The sequence below is a fragment of the Macrotis lagotis genome, chromosome X (assembly GCF_037893015.1).
Source record: "Macrotis lagotis isolate mMagLag1 chromosome X, bilby.v1.9.chrom.fasta, whole genome shotgun sequence".
NCBI lineage: Eukaryota > Metazoa > Chordata > Mammalia > Peramelemorphia > Peramelidae > Macrotis > Macrotis lagotis.
The window spans coordinates 140,698,933-140,721,234 of record NC_133666.1 but is presented as its reverse complement, the minus strand read 5'-3'; the positions used below and the strand labels follow the sequence as shown (position 1 = coordinate 140,721,234).

Genomic DNA, 22,302 nt, shown 5'->3' with positions numbered 1-22,302 from the left:
GAAAATTGTCCCAGAATTGATGATCTAGGAGCAGGGAAGCAGTTGACCAGCCCTACAGGAATGGAACAGCCACCAAAAAAGACTGTTGCCACAGTAACCCAGCAGCAAGGTCACACCCCTGGAACACAGCAGCAGCTAAACTTACACCTAGGGGAAGTTAAAGTGAAGCCTCACCTTCCACCATCAATACAAGCCAGAAGGGAAGCCTACCTGCCAAAGAAAGCAAGCATTTAAACCCAGAAGGCCAGGGAAAATCAGCAGTAAGCCCCAAAACCCCAGAACAAAAAACTTGGGATGGTGCAGGATCAGAATTCAATTTGCATAAACATAACCAAATCACAAAAAAAGACAAACGAATGAGCAAAAAGGAATTTAACTACAGAACATTACCGTGGTGATAAAGGCAGATATTGAGGCATAAACTTAGAAGAGGACTACTATAGTGTCAAAATGGCTACATGTAAAGTCTCAAAGAAAAAAAATTCTTTTTGGGTCTGAAATCAAATTACTAAGAATTTTTAAAAAGATTTATAAAACAAATTAGAGAAATAGAAGAAAAACTGGGAAAGGAAATGAGAGTAATACAAGAGAATAATGAATATAGCATGGGTAAAGATAAACAAAAATTTGCTGAGGAAACAGACTCCCTAAAAAATAGAAGTGGTCTAATGGAAACATAAGCACAAAAGTTCACCAAAGAAAATAACTAAAAATTATAATTGAACAAGTAGAAACTAATGACGTCATAAGACAGTGGTGGGGAACATCTGGCCTGCAGGCCATTTGCCTAGTGTTGCCACATCAACATTAGGTGGGACTCCAAATTCAATAAGTCTAGGAGCTTTTTAAGGATGAAATAAATGTTTGGCAAAATATAGCAGGTGAATGATAGTATAAATATCCAAATGGCCCTTGCAGAAAAAAAAGGTTCACCAACTCTGCTACATATATAAAACATAAAGATATGATAAAAACAAAATCAAAAAAAGGAAATGTGACTTTCTCATTGGAAAAACAACTGAACTAGAAAATTGATCTAGGAAAGAAAAGAATTACTGAACTACCTAAAAATCAAGATAAATAAAAAAGCCTAGACAATATCAAGAAATTATCAAAGAAAATTGCCCTAATATATTAGAGCTAGAGGGCAAAATAGAAATTAAAAGAATCCAACAATCACTGCCTAAAGGAGATTTCAAAATAAAAGCTCCCTGGAAGATCATAGTTAAATTCCAGAGCTCACAGATCAAGGAGAAAGTATTGCAAGCAGTCAAAAAGAAAGAATTCAAATATCGTGGAACAATAATCAGGTTTATACAGAATTTGGCAACTTCCACATTAAAGAACTAGAGGTCCTTGGAATATGATATACCAGAAATCAAAGGAGTTAGGATTACAACCAAGAATCATCTATCCAAGCAAAAATAAATCTTTCAGGGGGAAAACTGAACATTTAACAAAACAGAGAATTTTCAAGCATTTCTAATTCAAAGATTGGAGCTGAATAAAAAATTTGACCTCCAAATACATGACTCAAGAAAAACATAAAAAGGAAAAACAAAAACAAAAAAAGACCCAAGAAATTCAATAAGGTTAAACTGTTTATATTTTTATATGGCAAGGTAATATTTGTAACTCTTCACAACTTCATTACTATAAAAGCAATTAGAAGGAGGATATACAGACAGAGGGTATAGATATAAGATGACTTTGATGGGTTGATATCCTGAAAACCAAAATAAAGGAATGAGAAAGAAAACTGCACTGGAAGAAGGGAGGGATAAAGTTCAGTGACAGAAGATGTAACAACTCTAGAATACTAGCAAGATAACATGATAATTTTTATCAATTTAAAAAGCTAAAAAACTGAATTTAATAAAACAAAGTTATCCTAGGCATCCTGGGCTCAGGGACTCATAAAGGGAACCAAGAGAGATGTTACCATGGTTATTAAATGATCAGATATTTAGACTCTGAAAACACCATGTCCTACCTGTCTTGCCCAAGGATTACTGAAGAAGCCTCCAGATGTCTGTGCAACTCCTTGCTGGATACTTGCATAACGAAGCCAGTCAATTAGTCTTTTGTTGAGGAGATTTATCTGGTCTACCAGGGTTGGGATCAAAAAAGTAGAGAAAAATCTATTAAGTTATTTGATTTCATTCTAAATGGAGATTCATGAGAGAAACCAGAATTTGTTAAAATTGTTCTCAGAAGGAGGAAAACTATTTCAAACATATATTCAACTCTTTCTGATTTTTCACATCCTTCCCTTAAAATGGCACAAGCTGAAAAAAAAACTTTCAAAACAATCTTAATACATTCACCACAATTTACATTCTTTGGTGTTCAAAAACACAGACTTTTCCTTAAAAGGGTTCAAAGGCAAAACATCTTTCCTCTTTTTACCCTACAATAACCAGTAACAAAAAAAAATACTTTTTTAAAGGAAAAGTGCCACCACACAGAGAATTCATTTTTACCTTCCTTGAGGACTTTTGGTGAGAGTGTAATGACCTTTGACAAGACAGGGAGAAGGTATCTTAAGCTCTGTCCTTCAGGCTGTCGGCTTTCAAAGATTTTTGTAACATGCAGTCCCACATCTCTGACCTCATCCTTTTTATTTCCCTTTAAATCAAACATAGATTAAAAGAAGATGTATTTCCCAGTCTCCATGGCTTCAAACATCTGCTGTACCTTCCTATCTATTCATGAAATTGCCATTATGATAAACATATATGTTCCTCAAGAAAGTGAACTGATAGAGTCTGCAGTATAAGAAAAAGGGCCACTGGGAGACAAGGACCAACAATATGAACACATATGAAAACCAGAAGCCCAAAGGGATCACTTCCCACAGATTATTTACTATAATCCCAGATGCACAGGGCAAACAGGATTTCCCATTGCCCCAGCTATAACAATGAATCAATCTTACTTTCTGATAAAGTTACCCTAAAGAAAAATCTGAAGTTTGAATAGAAATACATTAGCAATTTGGTGCTAATTGAAATTCTAGGTGGAAAGTAATCTGTAATAGAACTAGTGTCCCAATGGCATGAAATAGAAGTATATCTTTGCTTGGCACCAAGGATACAGTTAACAAAAGAAATTCAATAATTTAATGTTGTAATTGCAAAAAATAGCCTAGGATAAGGTATTGTAAATGCTGAACACTTGGGACCAAATAACCTTAAGATGGGATTTAAGATACTATCCATTTTTAGAGGCAATTGAAAATGAGAGCCAAAGTTGGAATCATACTGAATGACTAGATAAAATGTGACCTTTAGCTATATGCTGAGAAGACAGATGCCAAAGACTACGAAAGTTAATATGAGAAGGATCAAATAACTTTCCACTATACCAATACTTCAGTAATGCTTCTCTATAGCCAAAAGAGAAAAAAAAAAAACACCCAACATTATGACATTCCAGAGAAGCCACTTTGGAGACTTAGGTCATTCCTGTCCAAAAAAGCTTTTTAATCTCCAAAAATGCCTGATACTCAATGATTTGATAAGGCAACAACTAAGGACACAGACATATAAAAAACCCATTGCAAAAGGAAAAAATAAGTGAAGAGTAAAGAAATCTATCCTCCGAACATGTATAATAATACTATACAAGCACTACCTTATTTATTCCTTTTAGCTATCAAAAATAAATGTTCTAAATAGGTTGGATAAAGTCTTTTTAAAAGATTTACTAATAATGAATGAAGATAAAACTGCATACTTTTTTGCCTAGCTAATTTTAGTCTTGGTAATATGAAAAGATCATGTTGAATAGTAAAAGAAGAACTAGATGAAAGCTTAATAAATTTAAATTAACAAACACTATGTACTAAGTTCTACTGAGGTACTAGACAGTTAAAAAACAAAGAAGCAGAATGTCTTGGTTTTGAGGAATTTTTTTCCTTTAATTATTGGAATGAACTATTTAAAAAACATAAAAATAGCTTTACAACCTGAAAAAGCATGAGAAAACAACCAGTAAAGCACTCAACTGTATACCGGAGCTACACTTATTTGTAGCTAACCTAGATATGGGTTATCAAAACAAATCTTAAGTCGATTCTAACTATATAATCTTCCCCATGACTTTTCAGGGTCAGTTTCTCAAGTGATTTAGTAAGTGCTTAAGTAGAAACATGTACAGAAGAAGACTGATTAGTCCACATAGCTCCAAAGAGAATTAAGGAACATGAGTCCTAAATGGAGTCTCAAATCATTTTCATATTGGGGAGCTATGGGTTGTTTTCCTGATAAGAGTTCATTTCAGTCTTTCTTAGCCAATAGTAGCCTCTGGCGCCACCTGCTGTAACAATAGTTTTCTGCTTCTTAGTAGGTAAACACCTATCCAAAAGTCCCTAAGAGCCTAAAGGACAAAAAAAAAAAATCTATTCCCTCCTCTAAAATCACATAGCATATTTCCCCATGTATAAAAACACTCCCATGTATAAGACGCACCTTAATTTGGGGACCCAAACTTTGAAAAAAAAATGTCTTACTTAAAGTTATCGTACTCAAGTTTTATTCATCATGAAATTCAAGGTCCTCCGGCTAACAGCTTTCAGGCATCTTTTGGGCAAGTCTGGTGCATGGAGACATGCTCAGTCCATTCTCTTTCATGAACCTGAAGCACCATTTGTGTCCTTTGTAATCAGGAACTTCTTTTTCATCAGCAATTCTTCTTGCCTCCTGCTGAATCATCTCTGTGAACATAGGAATCCCAATGGCCCTCTACTTTTCAATCCATCTCTTCAGTTCCCTCTCTAAATAAGGCTATTTGACTGCCTCATCTCCCATGACCTTCTTCTGCCATGGTGTTTTCAGTAGGGTTTCTTCTTCCCATTGCCAGTCTCAGATTGTTTTCTCAGTTGGAAGAGAACCAAACTGATGTTCAGGAGCAGGACTTCCATTCACTTTTGCAAACTAGATCACTTTTAACTTTAACTTAGCACTATAAGAAAATCTTTTCTGAACCATTTCTGGGCAGAATGTGACAAGAGGTAACCTAGTATACTGGTAACAAATGCAAAGCAATGAGTGCAAAGACAACAAGCACAAAAAGGCGGGAAATGCAAGTAAAAGAATCTACAACCACTGTATAAGAAGTTCCGAGTTTTTAGACTCCAAATTTTTTGAAAAAGGATGCTTCTTATACATGGGGAAATATGATACATTTCTAGTTCTTTCTATGCAGTATAAGTAGCAATGAACATTAGAGAAGTTAGATCACTATCCCAGGAGGCAGTTATCTGTATGGCTTCCTGAACTTAACAGCTGATCTTCTATGAGAAAAGGTGCTAGAAAGCAAAGGCTGAGAGAGAAGATTCTTCTTTTAAATATTTTACATTACTCTATAAATTCAAAGTTTAAAAATTTCCTTAGAAGTATTAAGAAAGCAAAGGGTAAAAGATCATATTATCATAATAAAACTAAATAGCTTAAAGGGTTCTGTACAGGAATCACTGAAAAATTCATTTCAAGTTATGATAACAGTATATTTAAATGTCTAAATTTCAATAAAACTCTTTACATACAAAAAAAGTATGTATCCACCAAAACCATGTTATTGTCCTTCTTTTATGATTCATGCCATAAAGAACACTGCTAAAATTAAGCAATTTCTAATTTTAAAAAAATCTACAGAACTAGCCTTGCTAATTTATTGGGGTTGTCTAGTTCTAGGATTCAAAGTATTGTTGTAATACACCACCATTTATATATGCTTCATTCCTTTCTTCAGAGATTCTCCAACAGCTACATAGACAATGTTACTTTAGTAATCTCAATTCAGCAAATAGAAATATGGAGTCCATAGAGTGGGAGGTGTAAGAGATTTAATAACCAATGTCATAGGCAGGGAAGAGAATCTAACTTCCCATCTGTGCTCTAAAATAAACTGGAACAAAATATGACTAAGGGACTAGATGCAGATATAAAAGTAACAACAGTACAAGTTCAAATTACCTGAGCCAATAGGACCGATGAAACCAGGCTTAACAGCTTTGTATTTTGAATGTGGTCATAAAACAACGTCAAGTTATCAGAAGGTGATATTTCTCTCACAATGGCAGCACAGAGAACCTGAACCTGTTCAGGGGATTTTGGAAAATACAATGCTGACAGCAACAGCTCCACAAATTCCTTTTCAAGTCTGTAAAAACATAACCATGTCAAATTGAAACTAATGCTTGAACTCTGTATTTCAGAGAAGTCAGATACTAACCTACATCACAAACTAGGATTAGTTATGATCCCTTGGACATTAACTTTACTATAATAGCTATCACATACTTAGGATTCATGATCACTCCATATACTGCATTAGTTTGGGAAAAGAAATTAGGCATTTTGGGGGAGAATAAATCACCGAAAACATCAAGATCTAACTGACTTTCTGCCTGCAAACTCAAAACACCTTGCATGATGACAAAGGTTCTGGAAAACATGTCATAAGAGGGATAATTGGAACTAACTGGGGGGGGGGGGGGGGGGGGGGGGATTCAGAATGGAAAAGAGAACACTAAAGTGACAATATAACAGCCATCTTCAAACACTAGAAAAAAATGACTTGTTCATTGTTGCTCCAGAGGACTCAGAGGAAAAAGAACAAGGGTGGTATAATTTCTGAAAATTGACTGCTATGACATCAATAATCACTTTATACATTATTTGGTGAGGTAGAGGGAATACTTGCTATTTTTACTCACTTCCTAGAATATTTTGTGGCTGAGACAATGAGGAAGAGTCTTTGCAAACAGTTGATGGTCTCATTTCCTAAGTCTTCCTTCTGAAGCAGTCCTGTTATATGTAAACAGAATTTCTTTAGTTCTTCATCCTGAATCTCCCTAGAAAGAAAGAAAGATGGGAATATGTTAAGAATTCAATCAAGTAATACAAAAATGTTAATCTGAATAGGTATAATACATCAACTTTCTAATAAAACATAAAGTCAAATACATTTGCAATGAAATCACTGTTTTCATGATAAGACATAGAAACCATTACTGAACACATGGTGATTAAATAAATAATTTATTGACTCGAACCATCTTTTCTACCTGGCCCATTTATCAAACTTCATTTTGGCAGGGGAACTACTATTTAACATTAAGGGCTGTTTATGATTAATTCAGTTCAGACCACATTAACTTAGAGGCATATGTTAAATTCAGATATGATAATCAATAAAAAAAAGAAAAACTTCTTCCTCCACACATTTTTAGGACGACACTTAAAAGTAAAACAATTAGCCATAATTTGGTAGTACAGGATTTGCAGCTGGAATTACACTGAAATTTATCTAGTCATTTCCCTTAGAGTCTGACTTGCCCCCTTGACCCAAAATTTACAGGTAAGAAAACTGAGGCCCAGAAAATCAGAATTATTTTTCATTCTAATCCTTTGAAAGAGAATGAAAATCTTCTTCCTTAAGGATATGATTTCTCTTTCATCACATTCAACTTAAATCAATGCATATCATGAAAACAATGTAAAGACTAACAGACTGCCTTCTGTGGGGGTGAGGGAAGGGAAGCAAGATTAGGGGAAAAATTGTAAAATTCAAAATAAATAAAATCTTTCAAAAAAATAAAGAGAATGAAAACTAAAAAATAAAATAAAATTTTCACTTGATTGTTCAGTTTTAGAAAAAAAGAAAATGTAAGTAGTGACTTTAAGGGGAAAAAGGAGTTCCACAAAAATCAACTTTTTTATACATACATTCATACAAACACATATATGAATACAATACAAAATAATACAAAAGTCCATTCCAAATTGTTAGAAAATGCATAAAATACCTGGAGATCAACTCCCCCCCCCCCAGCAGCATGCAAAAGACTTAAATAGATTCAATTACAAAGCATTCCTTAAAGAATTAAAGAAAGCCTAAATAGCTAGAAGGATAGTCTGTGCTAATGGCTAGGCTATGCCAATATAATAAAAATTACAATAGTACCAAAATTAATGAATACTTTTAATGCTAAACCAATTTCCAAAGAGGAAACTTTACAGAGCTTGATAAAATAACAACAAAATAACATTTGGAAAAATCAAAAGATTCAGAATATCAAAGGAAATAGTGACTAGGATGACAGGTGGCAGAAGTCATCAGAACCTTCTAATATTGGTTTAAAAAAGAGATGAATAGAACAGACTAGACAAAGGAGTTCGAAACAAAAGAATTCAATAACCCAGTGGCTGATAAAGTAGGAAATGTTACCTAAAAAAAAATTACCTATTTGGTTAAAAAAAAAACAAAAAAAAAAACAATCCAAGCAGAAATTAGGCTTAGTGATAGAAGTTTGTGGAATCAAAAATAACAGTTAACACTACCAAACATTCCAGGCAGCTACCCAGGAGTCAGGAGGACCTGAGTTCAAATCGGACCTCAGACACTTAATAATTGTCGAGCTTCAGCAAGTCATTGTTAACCCCATTGCCTTATATAAATAAAATTTTTAAAAAAGATTCTAAATATTCAATAAGGATAACAGGTGAGAATTTCCCACTCTAACCAGTTATCAGGCAATCGAGTAAGGGAAAGATCAAGTAGTTTTCTCTAAACCCAGAACTGTTCCTGGCCCTGAAAATGCAAATTGGGAACAAACATGCTTCATGGTAACTTATGGTTGCCTCTGTGGTGAATTTAATAGGAGAGTAGAGATAGGACAGAGAAGCAGGAATGATTCGGTTGCAATGTATGTCAGTAACAGGAATAATTACATCAACAAAAGATAAAGTACAGCACTGGAATAACGAGGAAGTGGCAATAGTTCCCAGCATTATCTTAACATGAAATTATAAGTTAGTATAGCCTGAATTAAAGAGGAATTTAGGCAACCCTTAATGTTAAATAGTGGTTCCCCTACCAAAATATACACTGTAAAGTTTGATAAATGACTCATGCAGAAAAGGTGGTTCAAATCAATTAAGCATTTATTTGATCCCAACTGTGTGTTCAACAATGGTTTCTATGTTTATAAAAACAATGATTTTTACTTTGTGTTTTATTAGAAAGCTCATGAATACCTTGATTAAATTCAAAAATTTTGTGATGGATGAAATCTTAAGAGATCATCTATTTCAATGAAAACAAAGAAACTGATTTGCCCAAGAGCTAACAACTACTATGTCCTAAGAGCAATGATTATGACCCAGGTCTTCTGACTCCAAATCCAGGACTCTTTCTCCACAATGCCACCATACAAATGGCAAGTGCTAAATCACTTTGCTAAAGTCCCATTTACCTATTTCAGTTCCTTAAATAAAGGATATAAGCTGTGGAAAGGACTAAATCCCTAAATTAAATGTATCTGGATTTTTCAAATTTTATGACAAGATTTCACACTAAAATAATTATTCTGTCATGGTCTGTCCCCATCTTCCCCCCACCCCCACCAGGCTGTCCAGACCTCACAGATTGGAGACCACCGGTAGCAGGAGCTCTTCCCTCTCCTTTTATCTCTACCCTTTCTTGAACCTAGGTTGCCGAGTTTCATAGCAGAAGAGTATGGCCATTCAAACCTCTTGGATGAGCCTGGACTTACCAAATAATTACAAGATTTCCACTGAGATATAGAAGGACCACTAGGCCTTAGTTTCTGCCAGTCACTACTCTTAAGTCCTCCCAGTCTTAACAAGTTTTTTTAAAATACACACACACACACACACACACACACACACACACACACACACACACAGATATATATACACTGTACCAAGTGCTGGGAGATATATCTCCCAGCACTTGGTACAGTGTTTGGCACATAGTATGCCGAAAAACATTTATTAAGTTGTGTCACAGGCACTGTGTTAATGATAACCACTGGGGAGACAATTACAAAAAAAAGTAATGCCTGTTCTTGAAGAGTTTACAGTCTAATGGGGTAAAGACAACACATGAGGGGAAAGTTGAATGGGGGTGAGAGGAATTTCTGAGAATTGAGATGTCCCTCAGTCGGGGAATGGCCAAATAAGCTGTGGTATATAAAGTAATGGAACATTATTGTGCAAGGAGGATAGGCAGATTTCAGAATAACAATAACCTGAAAAGACTTGGATGAATTGATGCAAAGTGAGATGAGAAGAACCAAGAAATCCAAGTACACAATATCAGCAATACAGTAATGATCAACTAGGAGTACACAATATCAGCAATACAGTAATGATCAACTAGGAATGACTCAATTCATCTCAGCAACACAATGATCAAGCCTACCACACAGGACTCATGAAGGAAAATGCTACCCAAATCCAAAGAACAGACAGACTTTGAATGCAGATCAAAGCATATTTTTCAATCACTTTATTCTTACTTGTAAGTTTTTTCTTTAGATTTGTTTCTTCTACAATTTTACATGATAGCACACATATACTATATCAAACTGCCTATCATTTTCAGAAGAGGGGAGAAAAAGTTAGAATACAAAATTTTCAAAAATGAATGCTAAAAACTTTCTTGCTATGTAATTGGGGAAAAATAAAATACTATTAGAATTTTTTTTTTTTAGATTTTTCAAGGCAATGGGTTTAAGTGGCTTGCCCAAGGCCACACGGCTAGATAATTATTAAGTGTCTGAGGCCGGATTTGAACCCAGGTACTCCTGACTCCAGGGCCGGTGCTGCATCCACTGCGCCACCTAGCCACCCTAGAAATTTTTTTTAAAAAATTCTTTTTTATGTGAATCAATACAATTACTTTGGAAAGCAATTTGGAATTATGCATAAAAGGGACTAAAATGTTCACACCTTTCAACCCAGAGTTTTCACTGCCAGGTAAATTGTTTGAAGGAAGTCACTGATAAGAAAAAGGGCCTCATAAACATTAAAGAATTTAGAGCAGTATTTTTTGTTACAGCAAAAAGTTGGGAGGAATAGGCAAAGTCCATCAATGGGAAATGACTAAACAAATTAATATACATGAATATAATGGAATATTGTAAAAAAACTATAAACATAGGGACGGCTAGGTGGCGCAGTGGATGCAGCACCGGCCCTGGAGTCAGGAGTACCTGGGTTCAAATCAGGCCTCAGACACTTAATAATTACCTAGCCCTGTGGCCTTGGGCAAGCCACTTAACCCCATTGCCTTGCAAAAAAAAAAAAACTATAAACATGATGAATACAGAAATGCAAGGATTTATAAGATCTGATGACAAATAAAAGTCAAAAAGCAAATATTAAAAATGCATTCAAAACATTCAAAATTTTCCAATACATAATTGGAAAAGATACCCACAAAACAATCAAAAGTGAATGTTGCAAAATTACAAAGAACAGGCATGACTTCAAAGAAAAGATACAAGAAAATATCCCATGTTTGCTATTTTGTAGAGGTAGAAGTCCATAGGTGTAGTATAATGCATATATTTAACATGTTAAAATCAACAAAAATTTTTCAAATAAAAAAAAAGATTTTTCCACCATTCATTTATTTTATGTATAGGACTCAGGAAGAAAAACACAGGGACATTTCTCTGGATACAGATATCTAAAAAGAGTCAGGTTCTTCATAAAGAAGTACTGGGATAAATTTTATTTAATATTTGTGTTAATGATAAGTACAATATAAAATCTTGTGGACAGAAAACAGGAAGTTCTTCCAGTACTATAACCTCTTAGGCCATGAAAGTAAGAAACTTGTAACTTGAACTTCAGTGTAAACAAGTACAATTTCAACTAAAAATAAATATATGGTAGTATATTTAGGCAAAAATCATCCTAATTATACTCACTGATAGTTCAGAACATCGGTTAATATCCAGAAAAATTTATGATCAGGCTGCTAAGTCCAACATACAGACAAAACTAAAATAAAGTTGAACAACATAACAATGAATATAAGCCAAGAAAACATTACTTTATACACCTCTTCTTCCTTCTCTCCCTCTCTGCCATGAAAAGTTCCTGTTAAAAGTATGCAATTCTGGTCAAAATACAAGGTGGAGAATATAATCCAAATCATCAACATCATTATTATGATAAAGAAGCTACACAGATTCTTCAGTACTCAAAGATTAGGACTGAAAGTATATTACTGAATTACTGAAATACTGAAACTTACAAAATCAAGAAAGTTTGGCTTTAGAGAGTTAATTTTAGCAACTTTGTCAGATTAAGGAAAAATAAAATAAATAAATCTGGGGTTCAATGCTTAATCATTTGAAGTTTGCCACAAGCCAAACAAGGTTATTTACTCAATAGAATGACTAAATAAATCTGTTCATATTTTTAAAATATGTATGTATTCATTTTGTTTTCTTTTATGACTTTCTCCAAGACAGCTAAGATTTGTGGATCAAGAATGAAGACAAGAAAGTGGATACAGGTCTGCTCAGAATCAGGTAAACTTGAGTTAAGATCTGGGCTTGTGATCCTAAATATATCAATTAACTTTTTTCTCCCGCATTTTTTTTTAAATTTCTAAAAGAGGATTAATAATAATAATAACATCTGCTTTTCAGGGCTGTTCTAAAAATAAAATGAGATATTTTGTAAAGTGCTTTGCAAACCTTAAAGAATTATGTAAATGCTATGAAGAACTGACCTTGAAATTAGTTTAGTGCTGTGTTAAAGGTCTAACTTTTTTTTTTAAGGTTTTTGCAAGGCAAATGGGGTTAAGTGGCTTGCCCAAGGCCAGACAGCTAAGTAATTATTAAGTGTCTGAGGCCGCATTTGAACTCAGGTACTCCAGACTCCAGGGCCGGTGCTCTATCCACTGCTCCACCTAGCCATCCCCCAAGGTCTAACTTTTAATGCATACTAGGTGTGACCACTAACAAGTCAATGAAACTGAATCTTAAGCAACAAAAACCAGAAAGTACAGATAAATTAGGGATCATCCTTAGTGGAAGGCATATTTTTTTCATCAATGATATCATAAATTGGATAAAAAAAATTTATTTTACTCAATACTTCAACTTACTTGGCAAACTATTTTCTAAAGTCCTTTGAGAATTCCTTTACACTTTTTAGTAAAATGGAAAAGAACTAAGAATTTCCTACACCCAGAAATAGTGATTTGAGTTTGGTTTCGTGTACCTTGAGTTTGAAATTATGGAGGGATTTCTAATTAGAGGTGTCAGGTTGAGGAGATGGAGGAAGAAAGGCTTGTCCAGTGACAAGACCACTAGCTGTGGCAAAAGAGGCTCTGGGTCCATATTCTAACCCTTAACACTCACTGCCTTTCTGAAGCAGAGCAAGTTTTACTGGGCTTTGGTTTCTTCCTCTGTAAAAAAATGAGGGCAAAGCCTAATTAGACTTGACAAGCTCGACTTGGCTGCACCACACGCTCGTTAGCCTTTTCATCCCCTTAGTTCTATGTAGCTTGGGTGGTGCAGTGGGCAGCAGCAGTCCTTGAGTCCGGAGGCTCAAGGGCAGCTTCAGACACTTGGCACTCCCTAGCTGTGCGACCTTGGGCGCGTTACTTAACCGTGACTGCCTCCATCTGCATCGGGTCACGGGACCCAGATGGCTGCGGAGGAGAAAGCGTGGCTGGTCCCCTCGCTCGGATTCAATTCAGGCGCTTGTCACGGCATCACCTCACCTCCCTGACGTCAGGGTATTCTTTCAGAATGAAGGACAAACATCATCATCATCATCTCTGCTAGATCGCGGCTGATCCCAGACCTGTGTGTGACTGTGTCTGAGCCACAAACGGTCAGGGTTTCTTGCTCTGCTTTACAGACAAGTCTGGCGCGGGGCGCAGAGGGTCAGGAGGCCCGAGCGGGGCTGGTGACTCCGCCAGCGCCCTGGCAGGGCCCTCCTCAGGCTCCTCTTCCAGGGACGGGGGACAAACTGCAAGGCGGACAACAGCGGGGATTCCCCGGGGGGAGGCGCGAGGGGCCGATCCTCTTCCAGGCTGGGCGCCCCCAAGCCATGCCCGGGCCCACAACTCCCGCTCCGCGGGAGCGCTCCCCGAACCCCGCACCTGGCTTGCAGGAGTAATCTCTCCGTTCCGGCCGAGAACATCCCGCCGCCAGGAACCGGCCTTCACTTCCCAGCGGAAGAAATAAATCCCAGGAATCGCTTCCGCCGGAAAAGGAAATCTCGTGACACCCACCCACGTGCAGAAGAGGAGGGAGGAGCTTCCGTCTAAGGGATAGGTGAAAGGCAGGGGGCGGCGTTTGCCCCGGAATGCGCGTGCGCGCCTGAGCCGGCGCAAGCGTGATGGGAGCCGCCGCTCCCAGGAAGTACGGGAGCCGGGAGGCTGCTGCCCGGCGCCGCTTCCCGGCCCGAGCCTTTCAGAGGAAGTGCATTGTTTTCACTGGGGGCTCTTATAAGGGAAGACTCTGGCTTGCCCTCGGCGCCTCCTCCCCGGTCCCGCCTTCCCGGAGTCCCCCCGGAACCGCCCGCCGGCCTCGGGACACGTTGAGCCGCTGCGTTTGCTTCCGGGTCGAGGACCCCCTTCTCTTTTGTGTCCCCCTCGCTCGCCCTCTTTGTACTCACTAAGGCCCGGTCTGGCGGCCCCCTTCGCCGGAGCTTTTAAGGCGCTCGTCACCCAGGCCCAGAACCCGACCGCCCCACACTGTGTGACCCGGACCGCGGCCCCCTTGGCGGGAATGCATCCGTGACCCCACCTCCCCGCGCCGGTCGGTTTTCACCGGCCCCGTCCCACGAGGACGCCCTTCCTCTCGGCCTCCTGCCTCCGAGTCTCAGCCGGTCTCACCTGCAAGAAACCTGCAGTCGGAGGAACTGTAGGAACCAGCCCCAAGGCCTGGACCGCTGGGACAGCCACCCAGTTACCCCGCGAACCCCCCTCAGCAACCTCGGTGCCTTCCCTTTGAGACCACAACCTCCAGTCCTGAAGATCTCTGCCTTGGAACGTGTTTGGGGCCGGGAGAGAAAATGGAAACCGCACTTATTTTGCAGAATCTGAAGGGATCATCTGTACATCTTCTAATCCCCCGATGACCTTGCTAGAAAGTTCCCACCTCCAAGCCCGGACTCGATAAAGCCTAGTCTCCTCCATCCTGGCCAGTGTATTTACTGCCCTTGGGCTCCTTGCTGGGGCTCTGGGTGAATGTGTGCAGCAATTGTTTCTGTTCAGCTGTGAAACTTCTTGAGGACCTCCCCTACCCCCTCACAGATTCATTTTGTTTCTGACTGTGTAGATGTTGCCTCTAGTCTTATCTGTATTTGGCTACTGGATCCAGATGGCTCCAGAGGAGTAAGTGAAGTTGGTGAATGCACAGCAGCCCTTCGCTTAAATCCAATTTGTTTATGAGTCCTAGCATCACCTTCCTGATGTCATGGTCCTCTTCAAGAATGAACGACTATGGGGCAGCTAGGTGGCCTAGTGGACAGAACACTGGCCTTGGAGTCAGGAGTAGCTGAGTTCAAATCAGACCTCAGACACTTAATAATTACCTAGCTTTGTGGCCTTGGGCAAGCCACTTAACCCCATTTGCCTTGCAAAATCCTAAAGAAAAAAAAATGAAGGACAAACCACTGTCCAAAAAGGCTTCTTTCACATTTGTAAATTTGTCTCCTCGAACAAGGAATGTCCTTATTTTGACAATAAATCTTGCCACTTGTATTCCAAATACTCCCCTTTTCTCCCTTAACTGATTTCCCCATTTTTCTCATAGGAAATGCTTTATTTTTTCTACCCTGAATTGTTGCAGAAAATTGCTAACACTGAAAGGTTTCAAAAATTAATCTGTACCCCACTAATCTGAATTTGCTTTCAACAAGAATGGATTCCTTAGCATTCTAATATCTTTCAGTTTGAATTCCTATCTTTGACCCATAATCACTGGACCCCAAATGATGAGTCTGCCTTTCTCAACAAGTCAAGAGAATTCTCCAACAATCTAGAGATTGCAGCTTTATTTCCCCCGCTACTGGGAACAATGAACCTTGAGTTGGGTGTTGTTTTTCTCTTTTGTCATTCTTGGTATCCCCAGTGATCATTCACAGTGCCGGAGCCAGTGCTTAGACTTTTAGGAAGACTCTTCAGGCTTCAAATATGTTTCCCAATCTAGATTAGGAACAGGGAATATTTTGAGAAGTTGAAATTCTTGTAAGCAAGTAAATATTCTTCCATGTGAAATTGAAATAAAAGAAGCATGAAAATTTTCTGGGTCATCAGGTGCTGTTTTTATTTAGTCATAAGAGCTTTAACATTTTCCTCTAATTAAAGATAATCAGTTTTTGTAGTATTCCAAGACATCACTGTTTTCCTGAGCAAGCAGCCTGTTGATCTTTTTAAAAAGTCTTTTGGAGTATAAATGATATTTCACTAACAAGTTATTTTAAATCAATAAAGGAAACTTTTGTCTAAAAGTCACTTCCTTGCTTTTTATGTTGATGAGCTTTTAGAGAAGCAGTGAATGAAAATTAGGGAGCCTAGATACCTCTCTGTGGAAAAACTAGTGGTTGCCCACCAAAACTCATAATTTACCTTCCACCTATCTTTGTGAATTGATTTTATTTTTTTCATGCTCTATAACCCAGGATGGTTCTTGTCTGTGTTCTTCCATAGGACATGTTGGTCACCCATCAATCATTACTTTTCATCACAATCTATCTCCCACCTATCTTTTTTAACTCACTACTCCTCTTCATGTTTTTTAATCATATATTATTTTTGTCCATGTTTTCCCATGTATTCTCCACAAAGGATCTGCCCAAACTTGAAGCCTTTCTCTAGGTATTTTTTACATTTTAAGAGAACTAGTATATACTCTAGCTTGCAATCCATTCTTCAATCTTACCACATAATTGCCTCACTTCCATTTCTAATTGTTAATTTTCTTAATGATATCCCTAACATAACTTCTTGAACATAAATTAAAATTGTCAATGTACTTTGTACTTGAACTTATGAATTTCTTCATTCCTCTGTTTCATTTGGGATTTTCATCAGTCAATACGGAGTGTGCTAAGCACTGCAGATTTAAAGGCCAAAAAAAAGTTCTTTGGAGTCTTTGATTTCTAAATTCCCAAACCATCCAATATTCATTAGTGGAAACCTATTTATATGGAAATGAGTCTTTGTGCCAGAGAGTACCATGGCATTTTAAAAAATTTTATGCAGTCTTCCAAAGCAGTCCAGTCTGTTTTTCTCCTTCAGTTTTGAGCTCATGTGTAATAGCTAGCACAGATAATATAGGTAAGGACATACTACTTTAATGGATTGACCCATGTAAGTCTGGATTATAAGCATTTTTCATCCATAAAGGTTTTTTTTGATTAGTCAATTAGCATTAAGTGCCAATTGTGTACCACTATGCTAAACACTGGAGATACAAAAGCAAAAAAAAAAAGTTATTCCTGTAAGATCACTGAATATTATGGTATATGCTTGAGCAACTCAATAGAAAATGCAATATTAAAAGCTTTCCTACAACCATGAAGACTAATGCTATGGTGGGAATAACCTGTTTTGTGTAGGCTGAGCTGTTCCACTAAAGGGGTAGGAAAATCATTGAGCTTTCTTGCACACTTAAAGAAAAAAAAGGCCCAATCTATGAAAAGTTGGTATCAGAATTATTAGTGGAATTTCCACTGTGCAGTGGGAACAACTTTCTGATCTAGCAAGGCCAGATTAAGACAATAAATACAGAGGTGAAAGAGATTTTTGTCAATCCATCTCTTCCATTCCCTCTCTAAATCAGGCCATCTGGCTGCCTTGCCTCTCATGGCCTTCTTCTGCCACGGCCATTTTCAGTAGGGTTTCATCTTCCCACTGCCAGTCTCAGATTGTTTTCTCAGTCAGAGGAAAACCAAACTGATGTTCAGCAGCACAATTTCCATTCACTTTTGTAAACTGGATCACTTTGAATTTGGATTCAGCATGGTACAAAAATCTTTCCTGCGCCATTTCTGGGCAGAATGGTGCAAAAAGTAACCTAATATACCAATAACATATGCGAAACAATGAGTGCAAAGACAACAAGCATGAAAAAGTGGGAATGCAAGTAAAAAAATATACAACCACTGTATAAAATGCTCGCACTTTTTAGACCCCAAATTTTTCTAAAAAGCATGTGTCTTATATGTGGGGAAATATGGTAGTAGTCTTTGTGTCTCCTTCCCACTCCAACTCCTTTCCCTTCCTTCCTTCTGCTTAGGTTTAGTGCAATTGAATCCTCTCTTTTGGATAGATTTCCACCAGAATGGCATCAGACATTAGCTATAGTCCTTTCCATTTAAGATCACTATATAGACCTGGATATGTAACCTGTGAAGTTCTAGGGAAAAATTAAGACAACATCAGCAGTTGTCTGGGCAAACAAAGCTATCCACACAAATGGGTGTTCTGGGCATGATAAAAAGAGGCATCAGGCCTACAGAGGGTGGACAGAGGGTCTTTCCCATAAGCAGCTTCAGACATGACTTTTGAAACATGAGAAAGACAAGAATTGTGAGCTAACTATTGGGGGTGTTAGTAAAATTGTATTAAGAATTCCAGAATCAGATCAATAAGGGTCCTTCTGTCTCCCAGTTTAGGACTCTCCCAAAAGCCTCTATTCCATGAGATTGTTTCTCCATTCCACCAAGTTTTTCTTTTCAGATTTGGGGCACTATTGAGAAGGATCTTCCTAGGTTAGGGTTGAGGTTCACATAACATTTGGGCTAGTCATAATGGAGAGGGATTTAAAGTCATTTGGCCAAGACCCTTTGGTTTGGTAAGGGAGAGTGGTGTTATTATATATCAAGGGCTACTAGATTCTGGCAGCCAGGTTATCATTATAACAAGGGACTTTCAATGGTCCATAAGAGTTCCCCAAATTTCCACTTGTGGTTGGAGAGTTTGAATGCTGGGTATTCTTACCTCAGAGTCTGGTATTTTATCCTGCCATGTGATCTTCATAATCTTCCTAAGACAATTCAAATGGAAGTGATTCAATTTTCTGGCATGGTGCTAGTATACTTGCAAGTGTAAGTTCACAGCATACAATGATGAGGTTAGTACAACAACTCTGTAAATTGACATATAATGCTGATAAACTTCTGTGGGAAACCAAATTTTGACATAATTTTCCATAAGCCCTCATGACTAACTATATCAAAGGCCTTAGTCAGATCTACAAATGTTGTATACAGACCTCTATTCTGCTCCAAGCATTTTTTCTGGAATAGTTGGGTAAGCAAACACCATATTGCCCATTCCTTGACCCTTTCTGAAGTCACACTGGCTCTCAGGGAGATGATCAACTTTCAGCTGAAAGATCAGCCTATTAAAAAGAACTCTAGCAAGAATCTTGCCAGCATTGACTAAGAGAGGAAACTCCCCCCCCAACCCCCATCCTGTGATTGTCACAGGATAATCTATTCCCTTTACTTTAATAGAGATGCTCAATGGAGGGATCCATGTCAAACAACTTGGAAAATTTCAGTCAGCTTTTTTAAAAAAAAATGTATTTTCATCCCTATGTACATGCATATTTCCAAGTTACAAAATTTCTCTCCATCCTCCCTTCCCACCCACCCCCTCAGCAGGGAATAGATGGGTTAGCATTTTACATACATTGTTAATCATGTTTAAAAATTAGTAATTTTTGGCATGAGGAATTAGGATTAAGGGAAAGAGATACCTAAGAGATAATTTTTATAAAGTTCATCAGATTTGGAAAGGTTGCTTTTTTTCTGTGTGTTTTGTTTTGCTTTGTTTTTCTTCCTCTGGTTGAGGATAACATAGTCCATAACCAATCTAATATAGTTGTCCTAGCTCTCTGGACTACTGAGAATAGCTGCTTCCATCCAGGTTGTTCATCCCATAATGTTGTTGTTGATGTGTACATTGTTCTCTTGGTTCTGCTCCCTTCACTCAGCATCAGATCCTGTAAGTCATTCCAATGCTTCTCTAAAGTCCAACCATTTATGGTTTCTTATGGAACAACAGTTTTCCATAGTATTCATATACCATAACTTGTTTAGCCATTCCCCAATTGATGGGCATCACCTCAATTTCCCATTCTTTTCCAGCTACAAAAAGAGCTACTATGAATATTTTGGAACATGTAAGACTTTTCCCATTTTTTATTTCTTCTAAATATAGAGATAGAATTGGAATTACTGGGTCAGGATATGAACAGTTTTATTGTTCTTTGGGCATAGTCACATATTGCTCTCCAGAAAGGCTGGATCTGTTCACAACTCCACCAGCAATGCATCAATGTCCCAATCCTCTCACAGCCTCTTCAACATTGATCATCTTCCCTTTTTCTTATCTTGGCTAATCTAATAGGTGTGAGATGATACCCCATTGTTGTTTGTAAATTGCACTTCTCTAATCAGTAGTGATTTGGAGCATTTTTTCATATGATTATAGATAGCTTTAATTTCTTCATTTGAAAACTATCTGTATATATCCTTTAAACATTTATCAATTATCGAATGACTTGTAATCTTATAAATTTCATGCAGTTCTCTATATATTTTGGAAATGAGAACTTTATCAGAACTCCTGGTTGCGAAGATTGTTACAAACCTTTCTGCTTTCCTTTTAATTTTGGCAGTATTGATTTTATTAGTGCAAAAACTTTTAATTTAATATAGTCAAAAATCATTCACTTTTTTCAGTTTATAATCTGTGTTCTACTTCTTGTTTGGTCATAAATTTATCCTTTTTCCATAGATCAGATAGAGCATTTTTTGGTCTATTTATTTATCTATGGTATCGCTCTTTATATCTAAATCCTAAACCCATTTTGACCTTATTTTGGTATAGGATGTGAGATGTGGATCTATGCCTAGTTTTTGCCATACTATTTTCCAGTTGTCCCAACAGTTTTTGTCAAATAGTAACTTCTTATCCATTTTGTCAAATAATAGATTGCTGTAGTCATTTGCAGCAATTTCTTTTAAACCTATCCTAAGCCACTGATCCATTGCCCTATTTCTTAACCAGTACCAGGCAGTTTTGATGACTGCTGCTTTATAGTTTTAGGTCTGGTAGAGCTAGGCAACCTTCCTTTACATTTTTTTCCATCAGTTCCCTTGCTATTCTTGCCTTTTTGTTGCTCCAGTTGAATTTTGTTATTATTTTTTCTAGCTCAGTAAAGTAGTTATTCAATAGCTTGATTGGTATGGCACTGAATATGTAATTTAATTGGGGTAGGATTGTCTTTATTATATTAGCTCAACCTAACTATGAGCATTTGACAATTTTCCAATTATTTAGATCTGACTTTGGATAAGTGTGCTTTATAATTGTGTTCATACAGTTTCTGGGTTTGTCTTGGGAGGTAGATTCCCAGATATTTAATGTTGTCTACAGTTATTTTAAATGGAATTTCTCTTTCTGTTTCTTGCTCTTGGGCTTTGTGGTTCATATATAGAAATGATGACAATTTATATGGGTTTATTTTGTATCCTGCTACTTTGCTATATTTGTTAATTGTTTCAGGGAGTTTATTTGATGTTTTTCTCTGGTTCTCTAGGTTTACCATTATATCATGTGCAAAGAATGAAAGTTTTGCTTCCTCATTGCCTAGTCTTATTCCTTCAATTTATTTTTCTTCTCTTATTGCTACTTCTAGTATTTCTAATACTATATTGAATATTAATGGTGATAATGGGCATCCTTGTTTCATCCCTGATTTTATTGGAAATCTCTGAGTTTATTCCCATTGAATATAATATTTGTTGATGGTTTTAGATAGATACTATATATATTATTTTAAGGAAAACTCTATTTATTCTTAAACTTTATAGGGTTTTTAAAAAGAATGATGTTAGTGATCCTTGAGGACCACAGCTGTGAGATAACAAGGACAAATGTCTCCAAGACCCTCTTGCCCCTCTGTTGTTTTGCAATACTGCTGGCTTGGTATCTCAGGATACATGTGCCATCTATCCGCCTCTCATTCACCTTTTTAACTTCCTTCTAGTTTATTTTGTTGTTAGATTTATCTGTCTCCTTGAAATTCACTCAGTTTTTCCTCTAGGAATCTGGATGCTATACCACTAGCTATATCATGTTTAGCTTCATTACTAATGGTGGCTTTTAAGAAGATGTAGTTTTGGGGCTGCTAGGTGGCACAGTGGATAGAGCATCGGCCCTGGAGTCAGGAGTACCTGAGTTCAAATCTGACCTCAGACAATTAATAATTACCTAGCTGTGTGGCCTTGGGCAAGTCACTTAACCCCACTGCCTTGCAAAAAACAAACCAAAAAAAAAACACTAAGAAGATGTAGTTTCCTTCCTTATCCCTTTTAATGAGATTGATTTTTGCTTTTACTTTGTCTAAGATTAGGATGGCTACTCCAGATTTTTTTACTTCATCTGAGGCATAATATATTTTACTACAACCTTTTACCTTTACCCTATATGTAT

The 22,302-nt window shown here is 37.3% G+C and overlaps 1 protein-coding gene across 2 annotated transcripts in view; it reads right to left on the bottom strand.

Annotated features, from left to right (window-relative positions):
* The window catches only part of AP5Z1 (adaptor related protein complex 5 subunit zeta 1), a 30,797-nt gene extending 16,735 nt beyond the window's left edge, over window positions 1-14,062 (bottom strand). The window contains exons 1-5 of one of the 2 annotated variants that reach the window (XM_074207005.1): window positions 13,945-14,062; window positions 6,722-6,859; window positions 5,979-6,165; window positions 2,484-2,628; window positions 1,994-2,106 (exon numbers count right to left, since the gene is read on the bottom strand). In XM_074207005.1, the coding sequence (XP_074063106.1) occupies window positions 1,994-2,106; window positions 2,484-2,628; window positions 5,979-6,165; window positions 6,722-6,859; window positions 13,945-13,985 (624 nt within the window). In that variant the 5' untranslated portion in view covers window positions 13,986-14,062. The remainder of the gene's footprint in view (window positions 1-1,993; window positions 2,107-2,483; window positions 2,629-5,978; window positions 6,166-6,721; window positions 6,860-13,944) is intronic. The other variant, XM_074207006.1, reaches the window with a different exon arrangement.
* Between the last annotated feature and the right edge of the window lie 8,240 nt (window positions 14,063-22,302).